The sequence below is a fragment of the Atractosteus spatula genome, chromosome 7 (genome assembly GCF_055471065.1).
Source record: "Atractosteus spatula isolate fAtrSpa1 chromosome 7, fAtrSpa1.hap1, whole genome shotgun sequence".
Classification (NCBI taxonomy): domain Eukaryota; kingdom Metazoa; phylum Chordata; class Actinopteri; order Semionotiformes; family Lepisosteidae; genus Atractosteus; species Atractosteus spatula.
Genome location: NC_142712.1, coordinates 15,214,313 through 15,240,583, shown reverse-complemented (window position 1 = coordinate 15,240,583; position 26,271 = coordinate 15,214,313). Strand labels below are relative to the sequence as shown.

Here is a 26,271-nt window from a genome sequence, read left to right as displayed (position 1 = left end):
CCAGGTGGGTGCTGCACTTCGGTGGTGGTGGAGTAAAGTTCCCATTAACCGTAAAGCACTTTGAGTGGAGTGTCTAGAAAAGCATTACATAAGTGTAAGGATTATTATTATTAAAATTAAAAAGAGCAACTTGCTCATGCTTGCTTTCATACTTATAATCTTACTCTGTTTAAAAGGCTTGTCTCTACTCTGAGCACAATGAGTGGAAGTTTTTTTCCAGAATATTGTTTACGTGAGTGAAATACGTTGCCAGTTTCAGCTGTCACTTTTACCTCCGAGACAAACATTCAATACAGAACTAACAACCCTCTGCTGCTGTCAAAGTACATGAGCAAAGAGACAAGAAAGGAATTATATTTTTTCCCAACACGCATAAAAATAAATAGGTACTTTTTGTAGTACCTTTCAGATTATGGCTTTGCAAAGCACTTCACAAAACAGACAAGAAAATTTAAACATTTGTGTGTTCCATTTTACAGACGTTGAATGTATCCCAGGCAATATACAGTGGTGTGAAAAAGTGTTTGCCCCCTTCCTGATTTCTTATTTTTTTGCATGTTTGTCACACTGAAATGTTTCAGATCATCAAACAAATTGAAATATTAGACAAAGATAACACAAGTAAACACAAAATGCAGTTTTTAAATGAAGGTTTTTATTATTAAGGGAAAAAAAAATTCCAAACCTACATGGCCCTGTGTGAAAAAGTGATTGCCCCCCCTGTTAAAACATAAATCAACTGTGGTTTGTCACATCTTTGGAAAGCTGAGTTCAATTTCTCTAGCCACACCCAGGCCTGATTACTGCCACACCTGTTCTCAATCAAGAAATCACTTAAATAGGACCTGCCTGACAAAGTGAAGTAGACCAAAAGATCCTCAAAAGCTAGACATCGTGCTGTGATCCAAAGAAATTCAGGAACAAATGAGAAACAGAGTAATTGAGATTTATCAGTCTGGAAAAGGTTATAAAGCCATTTCTAAAGCTTTGGGACTCCAGCGGACCACAGTGAGAGCCATTATCCACAAATGGCGAAAACATGGAACAGTGGTGAACCTTCCCAGGAGTGGCCGGCCGACCAAAATTACCCCAAGAGCGCAGCGACGACTCATCCAAGAGGTCACAAAAAAACCCACAACAACATCCAAAGAACTGCAGGCTTCACTTGCCTCAGTCAAGGTCAGTGTTCACGACTCCACCATAAGAAAGAGACTGGGCAAAAATGGCCTGCATGGCAGAGTTCCAAGACGAAAACCACTGCTGAGCAAAAAGAACATAAAGGCTCGTCTCAGTTTTGCCAGAAAACATCTTGATGATCCCCAAGACTTTTGGGAAAATACTCTGTGGACTGACGAGACAAAAGTTGAACTTTTTGGAAGGTGTGTGTCCCATTACATCTGGCGTAAAAGTAACACAGCATTTCAGAAAAGGAACATCATACCAACAGTAAAATATGGTGGTGGTAGTGTGATGGTCTGGGGCTGTTTTGCTGCTTCAGGACCTGGAAGACTTGCTGTGGTAAATGGAACCATGAATTCTGCTGTCTACCAAAAAATCCTGAAGGAGAAAGTCCGGCCATCTGTTCGTGACCTCAAGCTGAAGCGCACTTGGGTTCTGCAGCAGGACAATGATCCAAAACACACCAGCAAGTCCACCTCTGAATGGCTTAAGAAAAACAAAATGAAGACTTTGGAGTGGCCTAGTCAAACTCCTGACCTGAATCCGATTGAGATGTTGTGGCATGACCTTAAAAAAGCGGTTAAGGCTCGAAAACCCTCCAATGTGGCTGAATTACAACAATTCTGCAAAGATGAGTGGGTCAAAATTCCTCCAAAGCGCTGTAAAAGACTCATTGCCAGTTATCGCAAACACTTGATTGCAGTTGTTGCTGCTAAGGGTGGCCCAACCAGTTATTAGGTTTAGGGGGCAATCACTTTTTCACACAGGGCCATGTAGGTTTGGATTTTTTTTTCCCCTTAATAATAAAAACCTTCATTTAAAAACTGCATTTTGTGTTTACTTGTGTTATCTTTGTCTAATATTTCAATTTGTTTGATGATCTGAAACATTTCAGTGTGACAAACATGCAAAAAAATAAGAAATCAGGAAGGGGGCAAACACTTTTTCACACCACTGTATTTGAATGTGTAAAAAAATAACATGGTTGAAATGTGCAAGAAGCAAAACCAAAATGTGATTTAAAAATATCAACAGATTCAGAGCCCCTGACAGTTCTAGGATGAGAGTTTCACAGTTGCACAGCCACATTTTGCAACACAGAAGGAAATGGAGCAAAGTCTCATTTTAGGTACATACAAATCTGTTAATAAAAAAAGTTTCTGCTGAAGCACAAATGTAAACACCAATGTATCAGGCTTCAAATGTTCTTATACACCTGTGCATACAGTAGCTATGATTAAAAAAGACCATTAGTTTCAAATTAGTTTCACATTAGTTTATGAAACAAAGTTTCATAAACAGACACAGCATATGCTTTAATGGGATGCAAAGACTGAACTAATCTAATTCAAGATTTAAGATCTACAGTAAACTTCATTACATACCATACAATGGTTTGTAATGACATGCCTTTCAGTTACAACAAATCTCTGATAAGAGTAGAAAAAAACCAATTAAGTTTGGAAATGATCTAAGATTAGAATTAAAAATCACACTACTATAGAGAAGTTGGCAGCCAGAAACCACACAGACAATATAGCTTGATGGGAAAATAGGCCTCGACACAGCTGAGCACTCAGCGAAAGATCTTTTCTTTTAAACTCATTTAAGCAGGAATTAAACTGACACTGTTCTAATTTGTATCAAAGAACAGTCACTCATCTTCTCTGTTGATTAATATGGAGGTGTGTGTCTGGTAGAAGATAAGAGCTAAACGGTCAGCACAGAAGCTAGCAGAATGCTAACTTTCTAGAATGCTTAAAGAATGTTTAAAATTCTAGAACTCTTTCAAGAGTATTGAGGGTCTTCAACACATTACACTGGTGAATAATCAGTGACTTGGTAAGAAAAACAGTGACTTCCGAGGTCTTAATGGAGCTTCCTCAACCCTTGAGAACTACCAGAAATGACATTCTCTTTTTCTTTTCTCATATTCTTGTTTTAAAAAGGAACTGTTGGTATGTAAAACAAAATATCTGACAAATATGTAGAAGTGTTGGTTATGTCTCACTACTTCTCATTATGAGTTTAAAATTCTGGTGTATAAGTGTATGATTAGTGTAGTGTATAATGTATCATTACTGAATTATAGATTATAATCGACAAATTATTTGACAATTATACCTTCAGATACGTGCACGGAGCTAGCCAGACCAGCCAACCTAATCACATTTAGAACTTAATCTGGAATTAGGAAAAAAAAGGTCACTGGAGTGTGACCCTGAACAAAGCAACTGATGGTTTCATAAGTAACTAGAACTGATAATCCTTTCAGAGTCCAGCTTCTATCTTTTAACTCATTCCTTTTTAAATACATACTGTACCATATTTGAAGGTGCACAAACATGAGATAGTCCTTATCATAATGCTCTAAAGTGAAAAAGATACTAAAAAGATACTTTGGTAGGAAAGCAAAACAAGTAACTCAGGAAGCATTTCCCTCCTTAGTGTAAAACAATTACTTGTCAACAAATTTAAGACGAAAAACAAACATACCTTATCCTTGTCAAACCTCCTCAAAATCTGAAGAAGTTTACCGATGTTCAAGTTTGTTTCCTCTTCAAAGAAGAAAATCCAAGATGAGTTCCTTCCATAGGAAGCAGATAAACTAAGAGATAAAAGGATTACATTTACATTGACTTAACTTTGTATTGCTAATTTATAAATGTTAGTTCTAAAAATGTGATGTAACAAAGATCTTTGTGAACCCAGAAACCATACAGAATGTATGAAGAATTTTTCTTAATTACAAATTCATTTAAGCTAATTAAACAAACTCATGAGATGAATTAAATATTTTATCCTCATGACGTACAGATGCAGCCATTCAAAATGCGTGCGTTATTTTGCGGCATACCCCGGTGGGCGTGGCGCGGCATCTCGCAGTGTCACGCAGTGTGACGTGTTAATCGCGCGTCATTTGACGCTCTGCCGGAAACTATCCGGCGTCACCTTGTAAAACCGCCAGGGGGAGCTTAACCTCTCATGTACAGCATTTGAGCCTTTAATTTTGAACAGTGTATTACAGCATGTTAATCTTCAGTCATTAAAATGTTGGTATATTTTATGAAAGCAAGATTGCTCAGTTGGACAAAAGTACACAACCTACCTTTATCAGAAATATTTATGCATCAAAGCCTTTACCGGAGATATTACTAATAGTATTAATAATGGATGACTTTGGACAAGCTGTATACTCAAAGTATAATTTCTTTAGCACATTTGTACAAGCACTTGGAATCTGTCCAAGCCATACTTTGTCAGGCATTTTGTTTTACTTCAACGGGCATAAAAACTTCCTTGCTTTTAACAGGGCGTTTCATAATTTCTAACTACGAAAATGATTTAAAATGCGACACCTATCATTCAACTAGAGCTTAAAATATCACAAGGAAAAATACACACCGGTATTCCATTTCTCCCTAAACATTGTAAGCTTCGAAGTCTTTAACTAACGTGATACCGGAGTCAACAAGCATACTTTTAGAATTTGATTAAAAGGGAATATAATATGGAATCGCGTATCTCAAGAATTTAATAATGGTATGATTATATCCATGTACTGCGGCAGGGCTGTGTAGGGCTGTTTCGCCTGCCTGCTCATGCGAGCTGACTGTAGCCGACTGGTCTAGGTGCGTGCCTGCCAACGGGCAGGGTGTGTGCTCGAATCCAGCTGGTGCTGAACCTTCCAGTTTTATTTATTTATTTTTTAATCGCGTAACATATTACCGTATGCAAACTGTACTGTATACAGTATGTATATGTATATTTAATGTCTTAATTGTGCCCGTTTAATTGAATTTTAAAAAATTATTTAACACGAACATTAAGCTGTTTACATCTTCCGCCTGAGAACAGTCACCCGTTGCTACCCAACGCAGAATGGTGATTGGCTGACACCATCTGACACCCCTCTGATTGGAGAAAAAAGACGTGCTAGTTTGCTATACATACTGTAACAGGAAGAGGATTTCTTTCTATTCAAAACGTGTACTTTAAAAGTTTAAGAAGTAAAAACCTTACAGCGTACACAGATTTCTAAACTGATCAGGATCGTTATCTTTGTCTTATGCATAACAATATTCACCGCTCTGTGCAGCAAATTAATAATAAACTTTATTTTATATAGCGTTTTAAACGAATAAGTAATTAGATTGCTCATAAACCTAATCACTTGCTTTTTCTTTTTATTTAGGCTCAGATTTCAACTATAGATCGTATTATTAATACCCTTGGTGATACCCCTTGGTGTTTCTCTCGCTCTCTCTCGGGTCACCTGATCATTAGCTCGAAAGATTTGAGTGCTTTGTGTATATTCTAATGGTAGTGGGGGCAGGGTGTGTGGGAACAGGTTTGGTTGAAATTGCATTGGAGATCTATGTTCTTCACACCTGAAACATTTTCTCTGAAAGCATTTTCTTCGCTGTTTAACCGATCTTGTTACAGCATGTTACAGTTTACTATTATTAACCATATTAATTTTAAGTGCTTAATGTAAAATCTTGTAAAAATATATTTTCATTGTTCAAATATACATTAAGTCTGACTATCATATAATAAGTTAAATACAAAACTAAAGAAAAAATAGGGTTAAATATAATTCAAAATATTTTGCTAACAATGTTAACTGTTTATGAATAATAAAATGTATTAGCTAAGGCGTAGGATGGCACAGTTGTTAGTATGTTTTTTGTTTTGTTTCTTTTTCATAAATACAACAGTAGTACCTGATGTCTCAGTGGCTTTCAAAATTAAATTATGCATGCAAACCTGTGAACTAGAAAGATAACTAAGATATCCATCCATTTATAATGGTGGCAAAGTGGTTAGCATTGCTATCTTGCAGCACTGGGGTCCTAGGTTCAATTCCTGCCATCCTGTGTGTGTGGGGTTTACATGTTCTCTCTGGGTTACATGGTTTTTCTCCATATGTGTGATATGACTCCCTCTCGCACTCCAAAACATACTGGTAAGTTAATTAGTTTATGGGAAACCTGGCCCTGGTCTGTGTGTGTTTGTGTCTGTCTGTCCTGTGATGGACTGGCGCTATGTCCAGGGTGTATTCTGCCTTGTGTCCGTTGCTTACTGGGATAGGCTCCAAATCCTCTGTACTGGATAAAGAGATTAGAAATGGAAGTAAAGGCACTGTGTGGATGGAACTATACACAGTGTTAGAAACCCACTATGAAATGGCAGCATCTCACTGAGAATAAAATATTTTTTACTGCTGGCTTAAGGAAACAGCCTTTCCACCTCTCTTGCACATCAGTATCCATACCTAGTTATTTAAACAAATTGCCTCTAATTATAAACATCTTAATATGCTGGCTCTGTGGATCCGCATCAGCTATGTTTGCCCATTCCTTCAATTCATGTGCATCCAACACACAGTTCAATGCCAGCAACTACACATAATCTAAAATACAATCCTTATTTCAGTATCTATGTAAACATATAGTCTGTTAACTTCATCATCTTCATCAAAAGTATGCCTAACCCCATTAGGAAGTGTTCTTGTTATAAGTGTATTCCTCAGCTTTCCCCAAACTATCTTCTTCTTGCCAACATCTCTAGTCTTTTATCCTGCAATAACTCAGCCAACACTTAAATCTCCAAAAGCTGCTTGTGTTAATTTCTTTAAATCACAAATATCATGTGTAAATACTGGCCATGTAATACTCTGCATTGTGGAATAATAGTTTATTTTAAAGGGAACTAGAGAAACTAAGAACTAGAGAAATCAAGAAAGGCTTTTTTTCTAGAATTAATAAATGCACATCCTGTTCACTGGGGAAATTAAATCCACACTGAGCAATCTTCAATATGTTCAGAATATGACAGCAAGAATCCTATCAGGGATGCATTACACCTGTTTTCAAGTCCTTGCACTGGTTACCTATCAGATTTCGAGTCAACTTCAAAATCCTTATCCTCCTTATATACTGTCCTACAACTGGTATTATTGTTCTCCGAATTATTGTACTTGACATGACTTCATTCAGCCTTTCCTGAACGTCTATGACAGGCAGAGTGAGTGCTGTTTCTGGTGCGATCTTTTACAGCTGACATTTCACTGTTTTAAACGAACAAGAAATTAGATTGCTCATAAATCACTTATTCTATATAAACACAGCGTAATTGCCCTCCGAAAATCTTCTTTTTCTTGTTCGTTTTAGAGACCTTGATCGAAACTGATTTTAGATGTCAGAAAGAATTTATTTTCTCTGTATTTCCTACATTGCTTTGTCAAGATTTTAACTTTATATCTAACTTTATATCTAGGCTCAGATTTCAACTATAAATCGTACAGTAATTAATAGCAGTAAATACTGATGTTTATACATAAAAAAGTCATGCCTTGGAGTCATGCAAAAAGTCATGCCTCAAGAGCACAGCAAAGAGTGTATTAAAAGACACTTGTATTTATCAACGCTTTCTTTTCCGTATACCAGATTTTATGGAACCACTTCAGAGGGGTGTCAGCCAGCCAGATTCCAGGATTCGGCACTTTAAAGGAAAAATACACACCGGTATTCCATTTCTCCCTAACGATTTTAAGCATCGAAGTATTTAACTAGCATGTGAAATAGCGTGTGAAAAAGTGGTAGTTTTAAGCTTTTCTGCTAATATAATATGGAATCGATATTGATTTAAATCGTGTTCTGATTTAAATCGCAAACGCGTGTTTAATTATATGTGTTTTTTAATCATAATCAGGCTAATGCAACATAAATTGATACAGTATCTTTGTCTTCTAAGCATCTTAATAAACTTTCAGCATAGCTTTCTACCCGTCAAGATTTATATTTCTTGGGATTTTGGGATCAAACGTGGAAGGATTAGATTATAATCGTTTTTATTTGTCAAATACGTGATTGTATTTCTGAATGTTATGTGACACCTACAGTAGTTCACTGCTTTAAATACATCGAATTAAGAAAGTTATGTGTAGCACTTTAGATCTTTTTTCTGAACCAGGGAAAATCTGATCATGTTTCTCTATAACAATAATAAAAAAAACTTTATTTTACATATCGCCTTTAAAAGTGGCATCTCAAAGCAATACAGTAGATCGAAAAACAGTTAAAAGGGACCAGATTAAATACCAGACAATCGCAAACGCATTTTCAATAAAATTATTTTATTCATTCAGCAGTTTGTGAGAGGAACATCCAGCAGGGAGAGACACACACACCGGTTTTCATTGACAAAATTGGTTTTTTTCAATTCCTTTTGTCTAACAGGAATGTTTTGTTTGTGGACAAACTGTTAGACAAGAGGAAAAGACCGCCTCCTCCTACGAAGCATTAATCGCGTATCTAAGGAAAATTGCAGTATACCTTTGTTCATGCACATCATTATACAGTACAGTATCTCAATTTGTATTTCGATAAAAAAAATCGTTTGCCCAGCCACTACTGTTGTTATTGTTTTTATCCTGTAAAGCGTTTTCTTTTTCTGCGTTTTCCATTTCCTTTTTCTGATCACTCGCTTTCTGGATACACATCTCACCTGTCCTGTTCTTTGTTTTCCTGGTTTGCTGATTATGCCTGCTGCGGTCCACTCCTACCCTCACACCTAAAGAATACTATTTTAAATTTCTTGGCGCAGTTCATTAACCCTTGTATGTGCTGTCCGCGCCCAAAATGCAATTAAAAAAAAGTAAAAAACCGCGCTCAAAATGCAATTTAGAGCTTAATAAGATACACTCCACAGGCAAAATTAAAGACAAAATTAAAGACGATTAAAATCTGTAATCTTTCCACTTGTACTGTGAGTCATCGGACAGTTTCTGCTTTGTGTAAGGATGGTGAGAAAGCTGTGTTCAATGTATTTAAGGGACTCAGAAGTAAAAGAAGATGCTTCATATTGCGTGACTAATTTTAAAAACCAAGTTATAAATGCAGACGCTCCCTCGGTGCCGCGCCGGGTGTAAATATCAAAGTATACATTCCCAACAAGAATTGTACCCATCTGTCATGCAAATAAAACACCTTGAATTGAATTGAGGGAGAGATGGGGGTAGTGGGACAGAGATACTGTAGACAGACTCAAGGCAAATAAGATACTTATGGGTACGCAGACATTCACGACAGCAACATACGAAACGTTTGCACGTACTGTATAGTTAAGTTATTACTTGGTTTTCAAAGTGCAACGAAATACAATATTGTTGTTGCTGCTGTTCTGGTTGTTTTTATCCCGTAAAGCGTTTTGAGAAGCCACCTTTAAAGGCGATATATACTGTAAAACCACTGATTCTTATGGAATGTGTTCCGCGGGAGATTCAAATTTTTATTTATTTATTTTTTAATCGCGTATCTTAGGAAATCTCAGTATAACTTTGTTCATGAACAGTGGCATGTTACATTATCATTCGTTTTTTTAACAAGGCTCGCCAGCTAATGTGAATCGAAACCTGTCTTGCTAGCTTTTAAAGTCGTGCATGTGTAAACTGTACTAGAGGGCATGCAAGTTACTCTGCCCCTTTCAGCGGCAGGGAGTCCCTCTGCTGCAACACACAGCAGACAGAACGGGAGACTATTGCCTTTCATATCTGACACCAGTGAAGTAAAAGGGGTGTCTAAAGGGGTGATTTTAGACCACATTTTAGTTACTTTATTTTGTTTACTTTTAACATTTCTGTAATTTACAGTAGATGTCACAATAGAAGCCCGAAGCCTATTATACTCAGTCTAGCCTTGGATCCTCTGAGTCCCTTGACTCAGTTATTGCATATTAATTTCTTGAGATACGCGATTCCATATTATATTCCCTTTTAATCAAATTCTAAAAGTATGCTTGTTGACTCCGGTATCGCGTTACTTAAAGACTTCGATGCTTAAAATGTTTAGGGAGAAATGGAATACTGGTGTGTATGTTTTCTTTAAAGTACCGAGACCAGCCATATACTGAACGTTTAAGTTCCAAAATTAATATCGTTTATGGACTTCACACGCGTTGCAGTATGCTCCTATTCTTTTTATGCTCAGGCACTAAAATCTCCCTTCTGCTTTGTGTAAGGATGGTATCAAGAGCAATCTTAAGTGGTGAGAAAGCTGTGTTCAATGTATTTAAGGGACTCAAAAGTAAAAGAAGATGCTTCATATTGCTTGACTAATTTTAAAAACCAAGTTATAAATGCAGACGCTCCCTCGGTGCGCTGCTCTGGTGCGCCGGCTGTTACACAGTGCCTGTCTGCCGTAAGCGTTACAATATACATACCCAACACTGCTTGTACCCATCTGTCATGCAAATAAAACACCTTGAATTGAATTGAATTGAGGGGAGAGGGGGGGAATACTAAAGCCAATACTGGCTCAATACCCTCAATGGGCTTTGACGTGCTAATGCGTTGGTTTAACAGTCCGGGTGTGGCAGGCTTCCAATGTCAACTCGACTCGATTGGAAGACAATGAACGTATTTTAGCCCTAAATGAATTAATAGCAAACATGGTTTACATAAAATACATTTTTCCAAGAAAGTTTATAATAATACGATCTATAGTTGAAATCTGAGCCTACTTTAAAAATAAAGGAAAAGCATTTTCAGAGAGTAATCATGCTGTGTTTATGTAGAAAAAGCGATTAGGTTTACGAGCAATCTAATTACCTATTCGCTTAAAACGCTATTAAAAATTTACTCTGTTGCACACACACACACAATAGAAGCAGGCACCGCTGTCAGAAGGGAAGATATGTTCAAAATATCGCAAATATCGATCATGTTGCGATATTTTGAAATATAAAAGTCAATTGATTGTCCATAATATCGCTATTCTATTTTTTCGAAGAAATGTTTCTTAAAAGAAAAGACCAGCACCAGCTGGATTCGAAAACACAACCTGTCAGCTGGTAGTCACGTCTACAAGACAGCTCACATGAACAGGCAGGCGAAACAGCCCTACACAGCCCTGTCGCAGCACACGAATACCATTATTAAATTCTTTAGATACGCGATTCCATATTATATTCCCTTTTAATCAAATTCTAAAAGTATGCTTGTTGACTCCGGTATCGCGTTAGTTAAAGACTTCGAAGCTTAAAATGTTTAGGGAGAAATGGAATACTGGTGTGTATTTTTTTCTTTAAAGTACCAAGACCAGCTATACACTGTATGTTTATGTTCCAAAATTAATATCGTTTATGACCTTCACACGCGTTACAGTATGCTCCTATTCTTTTTATGCTCAGCTACTAAGATTTCCCTTCAGTGGTAAAATTCAATACCTACAACGGGCACAGCAAAGACGTTTACTGTCTTTCTACGACAGACCAACGGACCACGAGTGCCCCTGTCGGTCAACCAATCACGTACTGCGGTGCCCCGCGTCATCTTGCGTCATACTGAGCGACGTCACCTGCGGTACGTGTCTGTAACGCGCACTTTGAATGGCTGCATCTGTAGCTGTTATTGAATATGTCACATTTCATGTCTTATAAATTGGCTAGTGATTTAGAGCTGGAAAACAAGAGGATTTAAACCAAATTAGAGATAAAAGCTTAAAATATAACTGTTGGTGAACAACTAGGTTCCATATGTCTGTCCTTCAGCTGATATTGTAAAACTAATAAAAGCTCATCAGAAACAAATTTACTGATTCTGCCTTCCACATCTTCCACGTTTTACCACATTCACAAGAACCTTACAGCACAGGGACAAACAAAAACATATTTAATCATTCACTTGAAATATCTTGGGAACTAGTACTGTTTAAATGCAGACATTCTTGAGATACCATGAAGCACAATTTGGCTTTTATCTGTCTAAAAGTACTTTTTTTTCTAATCCGTCAGCCATGGTGTACTGTACTTACTGTGGTAACAAAGGCAGAATACTCCAGTCTCCTTCATTTTCTGTCACTTCATGAATAAGTAGTACAGGAGGAAGATTCTAAAAAAGTGGAACATCAGGACATGTTACAGCTACTGTATGTGTTATTTTGTTGTGGCTGTCTGGGCTTAGTGAAAACCCTCCAGAGAACCTTTCCTAATAGGAACAGACACTAGTGATGAACAATGGCATTTTCATCCAATAGCTAAAGGTTATTCTTCAACCTTCAAAATGAATGGCAATAAGAAAACACTGCAGCAGGCAATCAGACCCTGTTCTTTGTCATAAAGTATCTTCTGTAAAACAGTACAGCAATTGAAACCTGGTGTTTAATCGCATTTCATACATTTAATTTACAATTGTAATAGAAATAAATGTGTTCATATTGTTGGGCCTTCTGGCTTTTTAAAAAAAAAAATTCTCTAAAGTCACAGAAGTAATCTTGAAATGACTTTACTCATCTTATTGCAGATTTATGTATACAATTACCATTATACAGTATATGTAGATATGAAATCTGATGTATACTACTAACAAAGATGTGTTGCATCTACTTTAAAAAGATGACGGGGTATACATACATTCAATTTGTACTGATATTTTTATGGCCAATTAAGTAGAGACTTTAGAATCTCTGTAAAATGATTCTAAATGATTCTAAAGTGTGTTTCGTAAAATATCTGTCACGAAACGCAAAGTTCCACAGACAGGGGTCTGTGAAGTAAACAGTAGTATAGGATTTTCAGTGTGTTAGGGATGAAACTGTGGAGGCAGGCCTGGGACTCTGTAGTCCTGACTAAAGGGTTCACGTGTGAGAATCTGCTGCATCCTTCAGCATAGAAACCTATCCACAATGTTTCACTAATTCAACTGCATCATAGAGTACCAACATGTGCATCTAGAAAGGACAGTAGGTGACTGTAATATACGCCAAATAACTTGAAAATGATTATAGTAGAATGAAGTTTCATTTCAATCCGCCATATACAGTATGTTTTGTATTTTTCTTAACCTTGAATTTCACAAGTTTAAAGCTTCATCAATGCAGTATATGCAATCTGTTAACTCTTCTCTGTACACCCATATTGCCTTTAATACTGTATGTTATGCAAAGAATTCAGAAACCTGCAATCAAAAATATACGTAGAGTCCTATATTACAAAAATCTAAGACATCTCTAAATGTTATGAACTGAAGTAGAGCACATAATCTCTAAGCAGCAGTTACATTGTTAAATGTATTTTCATTGAAATGTTTAATACCCTACTTTTTCCATGGAATAGCCCCAGAGTGACTATTTTCCAGGCAGTTAATTGATGTTAATATTGCTCAGAACTTCAAAAGAAAACAGTAACAGCATTTATTTATATTCACAAGCCAGAAACTTATAAAACACTACAGGAAGCATCTGCTCTGTATGATCAAAGAGACAGGTGTATGTATAAAGTACAGACTGCAGATTGCAGGGGTGTGCATAATTTTGATCTCTGTGGTTTTTAAATAACACACCATTCTGAGGAAAACAGAATGAGACATTTGCATTTTAAAAAAAATATTTTTTATTTCATCTGAACAAAAATATTTTCTTTCCATAAATGCATTTTTCAGCATCATTGAACAAGGGTATGAATAAATAGGAAGGGCACCGTACAAATGGTTATAACTTTCCAATTGTTACAGTTTGTTTCAATACCACTGTTCCACCCATCACCAGAAAGCCAATTATTTCTCCACAAAATCAAACTAGCAAAAGAGAATATTTCTTTCTGCTCTCAAAAACAAAAAAGACTTGGCAGGGGTCTTGGCAACAGCAACCTGTCCCAGAAGAACAGGGCACAAGGCAAGACAGATACATATGGCTGTGTTCTCCATGGACGTGACATCAGTCCATCACAGTAGCAGAGAGGAAAACCAAACAGCCGAGAGGCCCAGTGGACACTGGGAAAACATGAAATCCCTGGATCCAACAGTTACAAAGTTACACCTCATCATTTTTAAATATAACACTGCATTCGAAAGTTCAATTTTTGTATGAATAATTCTGTAAACCTCTGGCAACTTTCTTGAATCGAAATGCAGCATGTGGTCAATATCCATCATGTCCGCTGAAGAACCACATTTCAAATGCTCCCTGGGAAACATATCCAGAGAAGTGCATGACTAAAAATTCAACTACAGAAAGTAATTTTATCATTAAAAAAAACAGGATATTAAAACCAGAGGATATTCTGATAAGTAGGTAACACGCACTATATATGATAATGGGAATTGTACACGTTCTGTTCATCAGGACACAATTTAAGGAAAAAAAAACATTCTTTAAACAGTTTCACGTCAATTCCTCTTAGCTAACCAAAACGGCCTAGCTCCTTGGCACCATGCAAACACAAACACACTTGCCAGGCTTTAGTTTCAGAAATGAGGATCTGTTCTTATTAGTCAATGTGGTCATCAGTGGTGCCCAAGTCTTTATGAGCTATGTGAAAACAAACAGCAGTGATCTTTTAGAACAGCCCTCGAATAAAACAGGATAAAACTTGATGGGAACTAGAAATTGAACCCGGAAAGATTATATTTAATTCGATTTTTAATAAATTCATCATATGGAATTCCAAGTATATATTTTTAATTTGGCCCATTTCACAGCCTACTGTATTTAGATTTACAGTACCACTATCAAATTCTGTTCTGCTTATTAGATCCCAGATCTAATAAAATGAAGGGTAAATCAATCTTATGTTGGTACATAACAGGTGATTCACTGCCATCCTGAGTTCAGCTGCCCATTATGAAGTAGCTCAAGAGTCAACAAGAAGTACTCCTTTCTTCCTGTTTTTATATTATAGTTGGATTTACAGTTTGGTTAGGTACCACATCTGTCATATCATGAGGATTGTTCACATTTGTTCATTACTGTATGTGGTACTATGTAATATTCTTTGTTTTTCCTGAAAATCCAATGAACAAATTGAATTTAAGAGTGAACAAGAAGAAGGCAGTCTAATGAACATACTGTATATGCTTTAATACAGTAGTGAAGAGCTTACACAATTCGCTTTGAGAAGCCACCTTTAAAGGCGCTATATAAAATAAAGTTTATGATTATTATTATTAGTTAGGGTAAAATGAGATATGAAATGGCACAAAAGAGACATACACAATCTTTTATAGTACTGAATAATTTAAATATAATTAATGATTTTATGTTATAAAGCATTCAAAGCATAGTTCATATATGAGACAACAACATCTATCGAAAGCATAACATAACATATTGCACTAAGCCTCCCTACAAGAAGACTCCTCAAGGAATTGTATATTTAATTATAATATGTTCTCAAAACAATAAAATAAAACCTAAAGAAGAAATCATGAACAGCAAATATAATATGTTTAAAAACAACTTTTACATATTGCTACAGTTAAGTATAAACTAAACTGAAAAAAAGTTTGTTTTCGCCATTTGCTAAAACTGTAGTTATTCTAGGCTCTATCAGAAGGAATTCTTTCTATACTCCCGTATGTCTATAGCATGCTTGAGTTAATTTAGTTCATTGTATTATCAGCTCTCATCCACATCACAGTATTTTTGGAAGAGATCAGATACAGTATATTAATTCCACACAGCAAAATTAGTTCTAGCTAATTTGAGATACAAGGAGTTCTTAAAATAAAAACTTATGATTCCTTTAATAGATGTCAATCATTAATTACATGGATGAGACAAAAATATGCTTGTTATTGCTGACTTTGACATTGATTAAAATAGAACAAAGAACAAATCAGAAACTGGAAAATCAGCAAAACAAAACTGATGAGCAATGTACAGCAAAATATATACAATATTTGAGGTGCACTTTTCACTATAGTTATTGTTTTATTGAGAGACCAAAGAAAAATAACACATTATTCTAATATAACATACCAAAATCTTAAATAAGAAAACCTAAGTCCATACTGCTCAAAACAACAACTTTTCCTTAACATTTTTTCTAACTAGCAAAGAAATTTCATTATTTAATTCATTTTTTTCTTTCCTACTGCTTAATGCATTTTATTTAACTTCTGATCTCTGAAATCTATCTTTAGTGCAGTAGATCTCCACTCTTCTGCAACTAAAACATGACTAAACAGAAAGCTTCAAATACCAGATTTTAAAGAGATGGACCAAACAGATAGCTAATTGGTGTTCCCATTCAATGAACATTTTCAGTTCTTTACTATATATACACCCTCTTCCTCATTACAGTCCTATTAATACTTTAGCATCTACAATTATATTTCTCTTTTGATGCTCAGTGTGTCAGTACACCAATGCAAGTTCTTAAAATAATACACTGATATTGGATATTAATTGAATGTTTCTGGCATCATTTTGATTGATTGGTCATTTATGACTAATTTTTGAGTGATTTTCCAAGAAATCCCAGCTGGAGAAAGCAGTTATACCAGGTTACCCCACTTGCCAGACTCAAACCCCAGTGAACGTGTGGGATAAGATGGGATGAAATATGACATTGAGGGCTCAGAGACCAGTGAACTGGCACATGCTTTTCTGGGCTCTACTACAGGAATGGAACAGAATTCCAGGAGACACTGGAACTGTGAGCAAAGCATCAAATGCACAGCTTTTATTGCTGTAATTGATGGGCACAAACACTGCACTAGCTTAATACTTTGATAGTGGATCCCTAATAATCAAGCTTTATTATAACCATCATTGATCAGCATCAATGAATTTACCTATGTCATGCTTCTTTAACAAAATAACTGTCATAGAAAAAGATAATTATTATTTTTAAAATAATTTTGTGAATTGGTTAGAAGCAGTTCCAAGTAACATCTTGCTTTTGAAGCTCAATATACTGTACATCAGGGAAAAAATCTTCTAAGGAAGTTCTATAAAGCTCAGTCCCTGTAATTGGATATGCTTTTTGAAAAATACTTTTACTCTTTGAGATTCCTATTGCAATACATTATAAAGAGGGTAAAGATCTCTCCTTCTTTTATAAAGAAGACAGCTCTGATTTAACTACTCAACTAAAGCTCATTTTTTAAATGAATTGTGCTACTCAGCAGAAGCTGGAAGGCCATCTCTACCCCACTGTTTGATAAGAAATTCATCAAGAGACTCAGGGAAAAATATACAAGGTCAATGGACGACTGGACCACTCTGCAGATGAGAATATAAACTACTCAAGCAAGCATCTGTAAGCTTAGAGAAATGGCTATGTAAAAATGTACAGAGGAATAAAAGAGGGCATATTAATCATCAGGGGGCAGCATCTGACCATTTGGGAATTGCAGCATAGAAATGTTAAGTTGTAGCAGTGTCCTTAATGTCACGGTTACTGAGCACATAGAGGGTACAATGTAATGCCTAAAAGATCCTGACTCCAGCAGTGCACAGTAGCAAACAAAAGTGGTTAACTGTGGAAAAATACATTGCAGACGTACTAAAAGTGACTCATATAAGCCTGCTCTTCTTGTAGGAATGAAAAGTGTTTCGAAAAAAGAATGACTTCAAGGTCCAGGATCATTTGTTTTCTTCGCTGCTAGGCAAGTCAATCCTGAAGTACAATTAGCCACAAGAAAATCTTTTTTTTTAATGTAGGATATCAATGAGAGCAAATCAGCTCTTGGTACCAGAACTACTGACATACAAAATGTGTCTGACTGGTTCCTTTTTGCTTCAATAATATTTGCAAGTTTAGCAAAGCAAATGGTTACAAAAACAGGACAGTCCAAGTAAAAACAAAAATACAGGTATATCATCATCATCATCTGCCTTTGCCGGTCCATCCAACTCCTGGGATTCTTCCACAAACTTTGTCTATCCTCTTCCAACCCGTTCTCCTTGCTGGCTTTCAATTGCTTTATGGAGTTCAGTATTATATTTTTTTTGGTCTGACATATAGCTACTATTTTTGCTATGAGACATATGTCTAATTTAGATAAATGCAATTACATTATAATGCTTGACCTGTAACTGTGGTCAGAAAACATATTGTGAGACTAAGGCAGTCCTCTTGTCATATAGGCCAAAACCTGTGGTGTTGGATATGATTATAGAATGTGCATTAATCCTGGTTCATTAATCTATTTCATGTACAGCAGTACCTCTTGTACTGGTGATCTATAATAAGGTAATATATTGATTAAGAAGTAAAAAAACCGCCATACCTAAATAAAACAGACATTGGCACTAAACCCTAATTAGTGTCTGTAAAAAATCCAAAAGCCAAGTCTGCAGGACAGAGTCAAGTAATCTGTAATAAGACCTTGAGCTCACTTTTCTGCTTCACGATTCAGAGGACTTATTGGAACACTGACTGCTGGGTGACACTAGGGAAAAGGATGTTGGATATATAAAGGAGAAACTGATTTTTACTTACATAAACTCTGAGACACATAAGAACCCATGTGTTTTCCTGAAGGCAGCAAACCGCTGGAAACATTAACTGGTCCATAGGTTTTATCAAAACAGTTCAGAAGTGTGGAACATAGGAAATACTGGCAGGTTAACTGTAAAAGCGAGAAATAGCAGGTAAAAAAAAATGTGTTTTGCACCTTCTGTCAGTAGACAGTTTCAAATTAACATGGCTTGGTTCGTTCATCAATGGTGACATTATTAAGGAACTGCTGCCAACTCTGAAGTTAAATATTTGGAATTTAAAAAAATAAAATAAAAATTTAGAACACAGAGAAATGTGTTGACATTTATTCAGAAAGACTGAGCTTTGGGAGATTAAAGGGCCGAATAAATTACAAATTTTAAGTTTGCCTCCAATGCTCAGGAAGAATTTTCTTGTGCCAAACAGAACTCCCACAGGCCAATTAGAACATGCACAGTGCTATCTAAAATAAACAAATGCATGCTGCAACATGATACTGTAAATCACATCAGTTTTCACCCAACCTCCAACTTCTATCATCCTGTGACATACGTCAAACATACTATACATACAGTACATAATAAAAGGCACAGCTTTCGTCTTTCACAGCATTTGATGTAAATGTTTTTTAAGAATGTATAAAAGAAGGGAGATGTTAGTGTTAGACTTCACACTCAGCACATGGTTACACTGACCATGTTCACACAAAGATGTCCTGCCCCTAATGATACACTTCCAATTCAACAGGTTCATATTATGGGACAAGGGAAATATGACTCTGCGGGCAAAAATCTGTCAATTTTCAACACTCTACATCAGACATAAGATACTTTCCTCTATTGTTAAATGCAGGAAAATAATCACAACACAAGTGACTAAGTATATTTTTATAATTAAACCGTGCTTCTACATTAAAGTCAAAGCAACTGATCAGCATGCCAGCAGTGATGACTGAAGTTAAAGTATAGTAAGCCCAACACTAAGGTGTCTTCTTCAGAGAAAATGCATAAAAACAGATTGTGCCAAGAAATTCCACAGGCATAACAAATCTGTTTACATTTCTAAAGCAAATGCCATCTTTCCCTACAGTACACAGTACCTAACCAGGTAATGAGTTTTATAGTGATAATATATTGGTATAAATACTGTATACTGAGCATTTCTATCTCCATGCTGTTCTTGTTTGGTATTTATTTCAACTTGTTTTGTCACGCAGCTCATTTTTTTTCACTGCATGACTGACCATTGTTCCGTTTCAATGTCATATCACTGTACTCTCTGTTCTGTTCATTTCTCGACTGAACAACATAAAACGCTAAGAAAACAGCTTCCTGTTTAATCAAGCCAATGGCTTCAAAAAGCATGCATCCCTCAGAAGAGATTTCAGCGTGTGCATTGCCCCAGGGTTGTCACAATGGTGTGTAATAAGAAGTACATGACATTTGTACAAGGTATTAAATCTGATCCGAGTGGAACTTGGCACTGAAGGTTGTGTGTCAGAGAAGAGTGTCCTCACACCCCCGTCCCTCACATTCACCCTTCAGGAACAAATGAAAGACATTTCCATATTAAACACATAAACGGCTTGTGCCTTTCTAATTTAGACAACACATGATATTTAACAATAAGTGGCACTAACCTGGTGCAACTGAGAAAGAAATGCATCCTGACAGAGAGTGGTTTCATAATTTTAGATTCAAGTGCTAAGAACAAGCATAAATTAAATAAAATTTAAAAAATAATACACACAGCTTGGAACAGACTGTCCAAGCTGTCAAACAGTACTTAATTGGATTCAATAGTGTTGACTAACAGGTACAGGAGAACAATCAACAGTAGGGATTGCTGCTATATTCTATGATTCTACTAGTTCAAACACTGTCACAGGAGGTAAAGTCTAGAATAATGCAAATGATTCATTATATTAGAATTTCTGCATTTTATATGGTACATTCCCAGTTTCTAATCTCCATAAAACAGTAGAAATCACTGAGCACATTTCCGTGAAATAAGAACTGAAGGATAATTATATGCTTCTCATGTTAATTTCTTTTGCAAAATGGATTGATTTTAATTGCACATTGGGGTATATTACTTGAAAAAAACTATATCTATAAATCTATATTATGCAGATAGCTGCCTTTTAATAAAGTAAAGCACCTTTTCTTAATACCAGGTCGTCCTGACTCAGAACATTCTAACAGATTGATTCCAAGCATGACAAACGTTTTTATACTGTTAATTACTTAGAAGCTTCAGCATATATTCAAAGTGCACAAATCATGTTTTGAGATCTCCTGAAGTCACTTCTGGGATTTCATTAACAATACTGTCTTCTTCAAGTAAAAGAAATATTCAGCAACCTTCACATTACAGTGTAAATTTTCCCTTTATATAAAGCTTCATCTATTTTGTCCACAATTCTTTTTTATAATTAACAGTTTTAAATATTTGAAATAATTTTCTGCACGACTTATTGTCAAGGTCCTTTCTGAGAAAATAATCAGCATGGCAGAAGCAAGTAAAGAGCTATGATCCGTCCTCTGCATGGCAGTGCATTTATGAAATGAGAACAGGAGGCACATCATTACTCTAAGGGTTGTAAGAGTATGGAACCAGCTGCCCTGCCATATTTTTGAAGTCGATACCCTGGCTTCTTTCAAGAAATGGCTGGATGAGATGCCTTTATCAACGAACTACAAACCACCAAACAAGCTAGACAGGCCAGATGACCTCTTGTTTGTAACAGTTCTTATGTTCTAATGACGGCTGCTGGATCGAGGTCAGGCCGTCTCCCAAGCAGAACGAGACTGGGATTCACCAAGTGCTGGTGCACACCTAGCAGTGCTCTGTCTGGGTTGGGATTAGTTAGCCAAGGCTGTTGCATCTTTCTGTGCCTGCACTCTTGCGGCCTGCCTGGTGCAGAAATGTTAGCGAGAGATGCACTAGCTCTTCAATCAGTACTCTTTTGTAAGGTGTTGTAGAACTTGCAGCACAGCAAATGAATAATGGCATCATGACGGGGCTCATCGGAGAAGCCAATCTATGTGTCTCACGTTCTCCTGAGCTGTACACGAGGTGTGGCTGTAAAGCCGAGTCATATATGGTACAACTGATGATTCCAAAATGAGTGGGTAAAAATAAAAAATAATTGTCAACAGCAAATTTAAAAAGATGCCATTGAAGGACTCTTCAACAAATAGTGATAGAGTGTTGTATTGATTTCCGAGTTATTTTTTTGTACTGTTCGGCAGATATGTCTTCTCATCCTTCTGTCTCCTTTTCCTCCAAGTGAAGCCCAGATCATCATGGTGGGGAGAGGGAGACAGTGTTGTATTTGAATTTTTCCTACAGCACATAAAAATTATGCTCACTTCATGTCACCTTTAAGGTTAGTTTGTTCTACTCAGTCTCTGATGTCATGAGAAATGCTTTCTAATGTACTCTGAGGAACCCTGCAGGTTCTGTATTCATTTGGTAATTTCAGATAAGTATAGGAAGAGAGACTCCATGCTTATTATTACAACTTCTATCTTTTCTCCTCAATGACATTTGAGCTTTTTTCATCTTTTGAAGTTTGTAAGACTTCTTACGTGATGCCACCATCAATATAACTAATTTTGGTACTGTAACTCAACAGCTAAAATGACTTGCTTCTTCTAGAGCTGGGGTCTCAGAGTTGCTCACTTAAAAAATGCCATTCATTCCAGATAAGGTACCTTTAACTATTTGCAGATCTATTATGCAATCAATCGAGCAATTGCACCTATTAGTAAGAGCTCAGATAAAATGTAATCAGGAAATTATTTCTACTGTATATACAGGTACCTGCTCTACAGCTTCCTTGTCTACTCAGATGGATGACTTTTGGGAACTGACAGTCATATAAAAAGCACACTGATAAAGAGCACAATGGTGAATTAATGCATAACACAAATCAACCTCTTCGGATGTTTTGATTGATTGTACATTTGAACATATGTTCAGGCTTAACAGATATCCAAGACAAGTCAGAACGCTTAATATAAATATAGGAAGCTGAAGCCTATTTAAATTACAATAGGTGTTGTTAATGCCATTTTTATGCTGATCAGCTACCCCCTGAATTACAAGCATGTATCTTGAAACAAGTCTAAATGTTCCATCCTACCGATTTTGCTAACACATTATGCATTCCTTTAAGTTGCCTTGTGTTGGTGAAATCAGTGCTGCATCTGATTACCATTACCCTCATTTGTATCTCAAATTATTTTACACGATTACATGCTTTTCAGGCCATAAATCTTACTTTTCTAAGACAAAGCCAGAAGAGCTAAGGGTTTTCGAACAGTGAAGAGTGGAGCCTTTTTTTCTCAACACAGTATTTAGCTTTGTCGTATAAAAGCAAGATTTATGGCCTCAGACACACCTTTCAAATAAAGTTGTGACTGTAATACAATACAAGGCACATAAGTGGAAAATCAATTGTAAATATTTTTAACACGTCTGAAAAGAATTAATTTAGACCTCCTCTATTCCATAAGCTGTATTAACCAGATACAGCTGAACAATACAGATAATATTACAAATTCTAGAACTGATAAATAATGAAATCTTATCAATATATAAGGAATTAAATATATTATTATGTAATTATACTTGTGTACTAAATGACCTATTGGAAAACGGTATAATGTAAGCATTAAAGAGTAAATCTCCAAAACAGCCATATTTCCAAATAACCGACTACAATTTACAAATAATAAGTCCCTGATTAAATGAATTCATTAAATTTAACATAACTGGAAGATCATTTTTACCTGTAAACATCACAGCTTGTGAATTTTACATATACCATATGTCTTACAAGGCAAAAAGAATTACTTTCATATTTAATACTGTCCCCAAACCAACCTGAGAACATCTTAATTGTAAATACCTTAAATCAAAACCATTTCTGTTAAACTGGTATCCTAATGGTGAGGTGCAGTAGGAGCATGTGTGAAGAGATAAAATTGACTCTTCCTGTTAAAACAGACTATTCCTACCCTCGATCAAAATGTGCAATACACAAACTGTGAACCAAAATGTTAAATGCCTATATCCATTTCAGTTAGCAGATAAAGGGATAATAGGGTCTAGGCCCTAGAGTACTTTAAATTAAACTCATGGTTATTAAATGCTGACTTCTGGTAAGATGGGAAAAATGAAACCCAGAAATTAAGATCTAATGTGCCTGTTTCTTTTTTTTATTAACAATATGCAATATTTTATTACAGATATACTTGTAAAGTAACAGCAACTTGGAAAACACATTCATTGATTTTATTTGAACTTCATTATATTTTAATCTGGCTAGGATTTCAGTCATTATATAAAGGCTATTCTTAACTGGTCAAACCTTATCTCACAAATAATGTATGTACATACAGCTTAATCCACCATGAGCAACCCAAGTAACAGAACTAATTCTTCCAAAGTGTCCTTAATTTTCTTCCTCCTTCAACAAGGGTGGCATGCACAAAATTACAAGGGCAATATTTAATGAGACCTCAAAAAGCATTTTTATTCATTAACATCAAAAACCCTTTGTCTCTGGACAGAGAATCTTCTTAAAGTTAATGTCAAAATAAAAGTATTATTTTGTCAATAACACCATTTTAAATTCCTTTGGATGAAATGAGATTTTTAATTGAAACTGCACAAAACAATAAACCCCTAAAGAACGAATGAACTAGACTGATGGCAAACAACAGGAGTCATTAAATATTATTCATAAGGCTTCAATTCAGCGACAGGCTTGTGTGGAAAAAGCAGATGAAATGCTTAGGTAACAAATATGCTTTATAGGTAAAAAAAGCAATATTTAAAGTAACACCTAGAATGAATGTATTTACATATTAATAAATGCCAAGCCTCAGCTATAAAAGATGTCACACATACAGTATATTACCTTGGACCTTCTTGAGAGATAAATAACACTAATGAATAAACATACTGTATAAGCCCAGAACCAGAAAGTTTAAACTTTAAAGAACAGCACTTCTCCTTTCCACTTGCTGCATATTCATTATCAACAATAAAAAGCCCATATATCATTTGCAAAGCTAGCTAATTCTTACAGCTACACTAATTTTCAAACAGTCTGGCGTGTGTATTACTGCTCTGGTTCACCATGTCACTATCCTTTGTTTGGCTCTGAGAAATCATTTGCTGAAATAGAAACAGGGCAAATGGAAAGTAAAAATGAGTATTTATTACTATGGGATATGCTATCGAAACAAAACAAATTTAGAAGAAAGTGGATAATGGAAAAAATAGTCATTGAGCCACCTGTTCACTTGCCTTATGAGAACAGTCTGCCTGAAAGGCTCCACTCCTTTATTTAGGAGTTTGAAGTACTGTATATGCAAGGCTACAAAACTGTTTCATCTTTTTCAAATAATTTTCCATATGATTCCTTATTTGTAATCGTGTTGAAAAGGACAGTACCAAATACAAAAAAAAAACTTTAGGCACAGCAAAAATGAGCTAATTAAGGAAGAAAAGGGGCTAACACTCCAAGGGGCTAATACCCTTGATAAGTTACTAATATGCCAAGTTCATTTCTTTTTTACTCCATTACTAGGAAAGATATCTTTTTTTTTAATTTTTGAAATGTAAACTGGCCTCTGACATACTGCTGAAGAGATTTTTCACTCTAAATTAGATTCTAAAATTGCACAGAAATTACAATTGCACTTTCGTTAAAAGAAAGTCTCCAATGAAAAAGAAAAAAAACAGAACTCCAAATCATTCTGTGATTTGTTTAATGACACTTCTGTCTCATTAGTGAAGAAATTAAAAGCTGCAATCAATAAAAAGGCCAAAAGTAGAAAAAGCTGACAATCTCAAGAGTCCAATAAGATAATGCAGTAGTTTCATGGACATGCTAATAAGGTCTTTCAAGAATTTACACTAGGGATTGGTTCATATTAGATTAGGTAAACTTATAGATTTTAGATTTAGCTGAAATAACACAAGTCTATGATTTCACAACTTTTGTTAACATCTCATCACATCTCTAAAAGAATGCTATTCAAAACCTTATTATACAGTCCAAGAATTTGGCACAGAATAGGATCACAGGAATCCTTTGTAAATATGTTAAAAACATCCCACAGTTTGAGTGTCTAGTTTATCTGTTTATGCTTATTTTATTTATTGTAAAGCACCGCCCTTTCCCTCTTGACACTGTCATGACTAGGCAAAAAGGACAAGTTATTACGAGAGTCAAAAGTGATGGTACCCAACAATTTTCTTTCTGTATTCCCCAAAATAGGATGTTTTGCATGAATATATTCTCTATCCCATGGTCCAGGACACAGCAGTTTCAATAAATACTGTATGCTTCTGAATCACATGCATCTGTGCAGCATTTATAGAAATATATTTAAATATTCAAACCAGAGTTGTTTTTTTTTACAAATATTACTCTTAATATAGAGTAAATAATATACACTATAAATTTAGAGTGTAATTGCATCCCTTCCCTTTCCCTATCAATTAGGCCCTTTGAAATGCAACTTTAGTAAGCAGTATTAAATTTGCTCATCAGAGCCAGCCCATAAATTGATTAAAAATCATTACTTCTGATCACTGACATGAGATATAATGTGCACTGTGGCATTCAGTATTGCATCCCTGAGCACTGCACTTACAAGCATCAGCAAAATTGCAACACCAAGGACAAACGTTATCATCTTACCAATGCACAGAGAACACGACGTGCCCAAGCATCCCAATAACATATGAACACTGCCAAGGGGTACATAACACATAGTTGGCACTAGACCCATCTGTGTTACAAAGAAAAGTGCAAGTGTCACTGTGCGAAGTATGCTT

At 35.8% G+C, this 26,271-nt stretch overlaps 1 protein-coding gene across 3 annotated transcripts in view; it reads right to left on the bottom strand.

The window, feature by feature from the left end:
- The window catches only part of b3glcta (beta 3-glucosyltransferase a), a 94,505-nt gene that overhangs the window by 33,841 nt on the left and 34,393 nt on the right, over window positions 1-26,271 (bottom strand). For all 3 annotated transcript variants that reach the window (XM_088920104.1, XM_088920105.1, XM_088920106.1), the window contains exons 5-6: window positions 11,997-12,073; window positions 3,676-3,787 (exon numbers count right to left, since the gene is read on the bottom strand). In XM_088920104.1, the coding sequence (XP_088776230.1) occupies window positions 3,676-3,787; window positions 11,997-12,073 (189 nt within the window). The remainder of the gene's footprint in view (window positions 1-3,675; window positions 3,788-11,996; window positions 12,074-26,271) is intronic.